Raw genomic sequence first — 7,836 nt, 5'->3', positions numbered from 1 at the left:
CAAGTATTGAGGTACATTAGCAATGCATTCATATGTAATGAGCAACGAGCTGTCAATACACAGATCGGTGAAGTTGACTAATTCGTGGGTAAACTAGTCAACAGCATTTAGAAATCTTGTTTCATGCTTCAAGTACAGTACCTGAATTGGATCATGCCTGATTACTGCTAGCGCTGTTGTTTAATCCTTTCATTTTGTAAACTGAAGCATAAGTTAGCAAGAAAGACAGCTAGGTTTAGAAACAAAAAATGTTAAGCTAACTTAACTACCGAGAATCTTTTTAGGAGTTTAAATATAGCGTCTATTTTTTTTTGCCAGCCGAGGACTACAGATGTTAAAGTACTGTATGTATCATGGTTAATGTAGACAACACGATCTTCATAACAAAACTTACCAGCTGCTGCTGCTACACCATAACAACACTCACGTGATGCGCGCATTGTGGGTAAATAAGATCACTTCAGCGCTTGATGTGACAATTCCAGCATTGGACAAAAGTAAGAATAACAGTACAAACAAACGTTTACTTGTCCTTTCATTGGTACATAAACTAAATTGGTTAGGTACATGTGATTACACATACAACCCCAAAACAAACCTAAGCCGGCAGGAGTGTACTTGTACACCTCCACTACTGTTTTCTGTCGTGCTTTGAAAGCACCAGTAGGCCTATGTGTTATTTGTAAAAGGTAGTAGGATAGATAAATAAATAGATATATACTTTATTAATCCCGTGGGGAAATTCAGGTGTCTCTCACAGCTCTCATATTTACATTTGCATACAGTATGTACAGACAATACAATACAAACAGACAATATAATAAGTTATGTACAGTGTAGATAAGATGTATATGTATATTGTAGGTGTATAGTGCAAAACAGTGTGAAGTCAATCATATATTAGAGTTTTATGACATCTGGGACAAAGGACCTCCTAAGACGCTCAGTCCGAGAACGTAGGGTGTTGAGCCGCCCGCTACGGAGGCTGCTGGACTGTCCTGCCAGGACATGGTGGAGGGGATGATTAACATTGCCCATAATGGCCAAGAGCTTGCCCCGCATCCATATCTCCACCACAGTCCCCAGTGAGCCCGCCTTCCTGACCAGCTTGTCCAGCCGCCCAGTGTCCCTCTTGGACATATTGCCTCCCCAGCAGACTGCAGCATAGAAGAGCACGCTCGCCATTACTGACTGATAGAACATGAGCAGCATCTCCTTGCAGACCCCCCAAGAACTTGTAGGTCTGAACCACAGCGATGTCCTTGCCCTGGATATTAATAGGCTGCAGATGTGGCTTAGTCCTACGGTAGTCAATGACCAACTCCTTGGTCTTGCTGGTGTTAAGGAGAAGGCCGTTCCTCTCGCTCCAATCGCCGAAGGCCCTCGTCAGGTTCCTGTACTCCCCCTCCTGCTCCTCCCTCACACACGCCACTATAGCCGTGTCATCTGAATATTTCTGGACGTGACAGGACCCAGAGTTGTAGGTGAAGTCCGGCGTGTAGAGGGTGAACAGGAACGGAGCCAGCACAGTCCCCTGCGGAGCCCCAGTGCTGTTCACAACAATGTCAGAGGCACAGCTCCCTAGTCTGACAAGCATGCGGCCAGGTGCATGTATTTAAAAATATTAATATATTTCCAGGATTTGGCGTCAGGTGATGGCGTCAGAGGAGCAAGCCAGTGAGGAGGGGGAGTACCAGAGTGTTGAGGACAGCCTGCCTCGCGACATGGTTCAGTACAGAGTACGCTACTCTCATGCTAGGAACACAGAGAAGGTATATATTTATGATCTATAAAAATATATAAGTAACACTTATGCCTTTAATTTAAGCTGTACCATTTTCTGTTATGTTATTGCCACCTTTAGTTTGACTTCAAGGAAGACATCAGCAAAAAGAGGTGAGGTTCATGCCCACACCATACAGATACAGTATCACCAACTTAATAAGTGTTGACACCAAGTATTACGTTTAGGCGTAATAATATTAACGTATAATATCTGTGTGGCTGAGCTCCTCCCTGTGTCCCAGGTGTCCAGCGGGCCGGCCGGGCGCCTGCAGGCTGAAGAGGGTCGTCTCCTGCAAGAGGAAGACCCACCGCCTGGCCGTGGCTCGCAGGAAGCAGGCGGGGCCGTGCCGGGCGGCGGACACGGCTGGCAGGCAGGACCAGTCGGATCCTGAGGAGGACCAGATCTTCCACATGGACCCCTGGGAGCTCCCCACAGCCAGTCACCCAGGCAGCCCTGGACAGGAAAGCTCCAGAAACACAGACTACTTCACTGAGGTGACATGGTGGTCATCTCTAAATAGTTTTTTTTCTGTCTTGAATGTGGAAGTTTCCAGAAATGTGATGTATGGATCCCGTCACCGTGACGCTGTTTTGTAGATGTCCAGGGATCACAGCGCTATGATTGAAGTGCTTTTCAGCAGGAACCTGCGACTGACTGTAGCGATGACCCTGTGGAGAAGAAATGTTGGAGAATTCCTTACATACCTTGTAAGGTAAAATGTTTCAAATGTCAGAGAAGTTCTCTGGATTAGGTCTGATTTGCATCCTAACGATGTGTTCCTCCCACAGAATCCAAGACACTGCTGTGTTTGTTGACTGTCTTCCTATCATCACTGAAAGGTACTGAAGCGTCACACCTGTGTGGGGTCAGGAGCAGGGGTGCAGACCACAGCAGCCCTGTGTGGGGTCAGGAGCAGGGGTGCAGACCACAGCAGGCCTGTGTGGGGTCAGGAGCAGGGGTGCAGACCACAGCAGGCCTGTGTGGGGTCAGGAGCAGGGGTGCAGACCACAGCAGGCCTGTGTGGGGTCAGGAGCAGGGGTGCAGACCACTGCACGCCTGTGTGGGGTCAGGAGCAGGGGTGCAGACCACTGCAGGCCTGCTTATTTATGGCCCAGTATGACGACTATTCAGTATTCCTAACAAAACCTGAAATAAACTTGCATTTGTGTTATTTTTTCATCCCTGCAGCATTAAAGAAGAGTCACCTCTCTTTTCTATTGGCTGTTGTGTCGACCTTTTACCACTAGTGAGAACAGCCCTTACCAGTCCTTATGAAGGGTGAGTAAGGTACTGTACCACCAGTTTTGCTTTCAATAGGGCTGAGCCCAGCTGGACTAATCCCATGCTATCATCCAGGTATCTGACGGCAGGGTTAAGCTGGCTGGAATCTGTCCTGAAGACAAGGTGGAAGGATCTGGCTGCCTGTGGCTGTAGTGGAACTGGCACCCAATCATCAGATAGGTGTGTTTACTGGGTTGTGAGAGAGATGTGTGTATGTGGGTTGTCTCTGAGAATCTGGCACACCTATGTAGAAACTGAAAGCAGGTCAACGTGTGTTACAGAAATATCCAGATTTTTAAACAGCAAATACTGGACATGTGGACCCAGGAAGCGTGTTGGACCCTGGCCCCCGGGGCTGCCGGGGCCCCCGGGGTCCCCGGGGCTGCCGGGGCCGCTGGGGCTGTGGCAGCGGTAAGAGGCTCACCAGCTGTTCACCAAGATGGCTTGAAACAAGGCGCAGTACTGATTATCTCCTCTCTACCCAGGTTATACACACCTACCTGTCACACCTGTCTCACCTGCCCTGATGAGAACCACCCACATGCTCACCGGAGGGCTGTACGAGCAGATGTCGTTGCTATTCTTAAATGGAAAACATGTTTTTAGATATACAGTATAAACCTCATCAGATGATGACTGCTCATCAGAATCAAAGAGATTGTTCATTATGTTTACATTTTACTTGACAGTTGTGCCCTTTTTCTCATTGTGAATATGTATAAATCATGCATACATTAAAGATTCTGTGAAAATACAGAAATTGACTTCATAGTGTAGCCATTTAGGTTGAAGAACTGTGTGATAGAAAATTACCCACCTCTCTCTCTCTCTCTCTCTCTCTCTCTCTCTCTCTCTCTATTGATCTCTTATACTTGTAACATTTACGTAGGAAATGTTTTTCTGTTTCAATTTCCCCTGATTTATAGTGCCCACAGATTCTGTACTCTTTAGGTAACCGTGTTCTTATGTCTTCCTTTTTCGATTGGAAGGGTTTGGTCACTCATTCTGTATTTAGTGAGCAGCTGTCTCTGCTTTATGTCCGTGACAATATATAGGTATTCAGCCATTTCATAGTTTCTGTTTAGGCCCTGATAGCAATCTAATTTGTTTTGTGTTTTGGTTTCTTTTTCCCAGTGTTCTAGGTAGGAGTTTTTGTTTTCTGTTGTGATTAGTTTTATTCTGTTTGGTGTTAGTAAAGGGGAAGGAGGTGTGCCGGGTGGTACCTGGTTTGTTAGTCTCATAACCAGCTGGCACAGGGGGCTCCTCTCAGGGTTACCTTCATGGACTGCAAGGGCTTTAGATTGGATGGTTTCCTAAGGACTGGAAATTAAATGGGTGTAACATTTTAATGACCTTTTCTGGATTTCTAACTCTATCTCACTTCTCTATTCTCTCTCCCTCTCTCTTCTCCTTCTCTCTTCTCCCTCCTGTTTATCTCTTGACTCATGTCAGCACTGCTGGTGATGATGTCATGCCTGAACAGGAAGCAATGCACAGTCCAACAGTGTCCATGCTCACTGGTTGGATTGAGGGCACTTGCATTCATTGCTGTTGTAAACCCGGGGTGATTAACTTTGATATCTAGCACTTCTATATAATTAAACCATAACCAAGTTCCACAGCCATGTGAGTTATCCAACAGAAGTAGAAAAACCTTGTTTGTTTTCCCACTAGTTCAAATACACCATACTGGGACAGTCATTTCAACACCAAGACAAAGGTTGCCAGATCATTTTTGTCAGGAGGGGGGTCTCAGTCAGGGAGGGATATGAGGTAATCCTCCATCTTGTCACAGATAAGCAGAATCTCATCTTCAACCTTTGATGTTTTTAATAGTGAAGTGATGTAGGTGCTGAAGTCCAGCTGTGTTGGACTCTGGAGGGCTGGGTGGTAGAGCCACACTGGATTCTTGTTTGCTCTCCAGCTCTCTCTCTCCCTGTGTAGCTCTCTCTCTCCCTGTGTAGCTCTCTCTCTCCCTGTGTAGCTCTCTCTCTCCCTGTGTAGCTCTCTCTCTCCCTGTGTAGCTCTCTCTCCCTGTGTAGCTCTCTCTCCCTGTGTAGCTCTCTCTCCTGGCGTAGCTCTCTGTGAAGGTCCACACTACAGAAGACCTAGGAAGCACTTCTTACTCACAGGGCCCAGAGTAAGTACTTTGGTTCTTGAATTGGTAATTAGTTAAATTGAATTAGTTGGTTATTTCATTAGGTTTTCGTTTGCTAGTTTCTGTACAGAGTATGATGACAGCCTGACAAGTTTTCAACAAAAATGTGCGCGTGTGTATGGTGTGTGTGTGGGGGTGTATGTGTGTGGGGGTGTATGAATGTGTGTGCGTGTGTTTGCCTGTGTGTGTGTATGAATGCGTGTGTGAAGGCCAGCTGAGCAGCAGGATGGCTGGTCAGATCTGCTGGCTGACTGCAGCGGTGCTGCTGTGTGTGAAAGGATCCCTCTCCACTGACCTGCAGGCTGACAACCTTCACCTGCTGCCCTTGCAAGACCACCTGCTGGTCCTCAACCAGGGCCTTAGAGGTGCCGCCCGCATCACCCGCAAATCCATTTCACACCTGTAGAGTATTACATGTAGCAAGTGTGTATACACACGTCTAGGCTTTTTTGCTATGCGCGATAAAATGTTATTTTAGTTAATGATACTCATTATTATCTCAGCTTTTCAGAGAAACCTCAAAAATTCCTTTGAAGTAATCTATCTCTTGTCTTATCAATGTTGGATGTGAACTGTTTTGTTTTGATGCTCAAGGTTCAAATTCCACAGCGTAGACCTAGTGGCTTACTGACCAAGACATGATGAAAATCTTCCCTGAGTGACTCTGCAGAGAAAGACCATATGTTCATGCTAGTGATTATGTGAAAAAAAAGATATAAAAACATGAAAGAACATGAATGAGTGTCTATGTTCATGAGTTATTTTAAACAAACTAAGTTTCTTTGCCTGTTAGTATCTTTGCCACTCAGACACAGAGGTCATAGCTGATAGGACAAGGCGTGGTTAATCACCTTCGTTCATCAACATACAATATATATACAAAATAAAGCTATACGTAAACAAACAGTTGATCAAACAGTAACAAGGGTAATCACCTTAAACTCACACTACTATCTGTGCTGTGTAACATTACAAGAGTGCTAATCAGTGTGTTCCCCGCAGCCCCCAGGGACTGCCATGAGCTGTGGCAGAGCTCAGGGAGCAAGGCCAGGGACGGGGTGTACCTCATCCAGCCTGGAGAAGCTCCCATCCTGGCCTGCTGCGCCATGCAGGAGGGGGGCTGGACCGTGGTGCAACACATCACCGTCAACAGCAGCGTGGACTTCGACCGCAGCTGGTCTGAGTACAGGCAGGGCTTTGGACTCCTGACCGGGGACCACTGGCTTGGGAACCAGGCCCTGCACCAGCTGACCCAGGGCCCTGGCCGCTACATGCTGGGGGTAAAGCTGGTGGACAAGGACGCCGTCACCAAGACGGGGCAGTACGATCCCTTCCTGGTGGAGGAGGAGGCGGCGGGCTACAGGCTGAGGCTGGGGCTGTTCCAGGGGACGGCCGTGGACGCCCTCACACAGGATACGGAGAACTATCTCCACGACAACCAGAAGTTCACCACCAAGGACCGCGACAACGACAACTACTTCCAGAACTGTGCCAAGCTGGAGTTCCAGGGCGTGGCGGGGGGTGGGTGGTGGTATGACGCTTGTGCTGGCGCCAACCTCAACCGCAGGAATGTGATCTACTGGCAGAAGGACTGCAACAAGGAGCACCTGTGTAAGTACGCCTGGATGATGGTGAGGCCCTCAGAGACTGTGAAGGTGGTCCACACTGGAGACTGCAAGAAGGATGAGCTGTGAAGGACTAGGGGACTGGAGTCCGGATTCAGTTATAAATACATACTACCAGGGCCGGCCCAAGGCATAAGCGAACTAAGCGGCTGCTTAGGGCCCCCGTGGCCACCCGAGGGCCCCCAAGAGCACATGAAATTAGAGTTGAATGTAATTATTTTTTTTTTTATCTAAATCAATTCTGCTTAAGGCCCCATAAAGGCTTGGGCCAGCCCTGCATACAACAGTATAACAGGAATTTTCGAAGGGATTTTGAATATTTTTTTAAACAAAGACTACAAGTTATTCTTTCTTTTTTTGAAAGCAGAGATGCGAGACCAGCTAGCTAGTTCATTAAATGATAGTTACCAAAGGCAGATAGCTGGCTAGCTAGCGAGGCAAGACTGGAGCTGCTGTTTAGTGATGCTCAACAATCTGAGGTAGGTGTTCCTGCTTTAACACGTTTAATTCAGAAATTAAAATACAGAAACATATGATCACATAATACTGTAAACATACTGTATCAACGGATTCATTGCACATTTTTCAAAATAAGAAAAGGTGTATTAATTTTTTGTGATACTTTGACCACCAACAAGATTCCTTTCCGCAGTTTTCTGTGTTTCTATTTTATCACAAAAAAAGTTGCTGTCAAGCTATCATACTGTAGTTTACTAAAGATGTAAAAAAGCTTTTGCAAATCAGTATTTGGACTCCTTCATGTGTTGTTGAATGTTGTATGGACAGGTGTCAGGAGATCATGACATGAAGTGATGAAGTGATTATACCAGGGACGTTGTTAGACATCTAAACTCATATTCATATCCCTTTTTTTTCTTTCAAGCTTGTTGCACACGATGCACTACTAGGCTATATAAACTCCCCTTCCACTATACACAGTTCAGACGTTTGATATCAGCTTTGGCAGGGACATCAATAGTTAATGC

The 7,836-nt window shown here is 46.4% G+C and overlaps 3 protein-coding genes across 7 annotated transcripts in view; 2 read left to right on the top strand and 1 right to left on the bottom strand.

Annotated features, from left to right (window-relative positions):
- acp7 (acid phosphatase 7, tartrate resistant (putative)) overlaps positions 1 to 429 on the bottom strand; it is a 16,556-nt gene extending 16,127 nt beyond the window's left edge. Inside the window, exon 1 of one of the 2 annotated variants that reach the window (XM_062469688.1) lies at positions 395 to 429. The gene's annotated coding sequence lies outside the window, so the exon portion shown is untranslated. The remainder of the gene's footprint in view (positions 1 to 394) is intronic. The other variant, XM_062469689.1, reaches the window with a different exon arrangement.
- Positions 1 to 3,877, top strand: part of LOC134026755 (KATNB1-like protein 1) — a 35,646-nt gene extending 31,769 nt beyond the window's left edge. The window contains exons 1-10 of one of the 4 annotated variants that reach the window (XM_062469693.1): positions 1 to 11; positions 1,640 to 1,739; positions 1,865 to 1,896; positions 2,028 to 2,280; positions 2,383 to 2,498; positions 2,575 to 2,625; positions 2,975 to 3,064; positions 3,143 to 3,247; positions 3,349 to 3,478; positions 3,553 to 3,877. The exon at positions 1 to 11 is cut by the window's left edge and continues 133 nt beyond it. In XM_062469693.1, the coding sequence (XP_062325677.1) occupies positions 1 to 11; positions 1,640 to 1,739; positions 1,865 to 1,896; positions 2,028 to 2,280; positions 2,383 to 2,498; positions 2,575 to 2,625; positions 2,975 to 3,064; positions 3,143 to 3,247; positions 3,349 to 3,478; positions 3,553 to 3,594 (930 nt within the window). In that variant the 3' untranslated portion in view covers positions 3,595 to 3,877. Of the gene's footprint in view, positions 12 to 1,639; positions 1,773 to 1,864; positions 1,897 to 2,027; positions 2,281 to 2,382; positions 2,499 to 2,574; positions 2,626 to 2,974; positions 3,065 to 3,142; positions 3,248 to 3,348; positions 3,479 to 3,552 lie in introns of all 4 variants that reach the window. The other 3 variants (XM_062469690.1, XM_062469694.1, XM_062469692.1) reach the window with 3 other exon arrangements.
- Positions 3,878 to 4,536: 659 nt separating this feature from the next.
- On the top strand, positions 4,537 to 7,698 carry zgc:194887 (uncharacterized protein LOC571819 homolog). The gene is made up of 3 exons (XM_062470043.1): positions 4,537 to 5,207; positions 5,435 to 5,590; positions 6,228 to 7,698. Exons 2-3 carry the CDS (start codon positions 5,452 to 5,454, stop codon positions 6,917 to 6,919), a joined length of 831 nt encoding a protein of 276 aa, XP_062326027.1. The 5' UTR covers positions 4,537 to 5,207; positions 5,435 to 5,451; the 3' UTR covers positions 6,920 to 7,698.
- Positions 7,699 to 7,836: the final 138 nt, after the last annotated feature.

Source organism: Osmerus eperlanus, chromosome 9 (genome assembly GCF_963692335.1).
Source record: "Osmerus eperlanus chromosome 9, fOsmEpe2.1, whole genome shotgun sequence".
NCBI lineage: Eukaryota > Metazoa > Chordata > Actinopteri > Osmeriformes > Osmeridae > Osmerus > Osmerus eperlanus.
This window is presented reverse-complemented; position numbering and strand designations above follow the sequence as displayed.

Bases quoted from the DNA above. Each gene is read 5' to 3' on its own strand.
- zgc:194887 (XM_062470043.1), top strand. From the start codon at position 5,452: ATGGCTGGTCAGATCTGCTGGCTGACTGCAGCGGTGCTGCTGTGTGTG. The intron at 5,591-6,227 runs GTGCCGCCCGCA...TGTTCCCCGCAG, and splicing joins CCTCAACCAGGGCCTTAGAG to CCCCCAGGGACTGCCATGAG.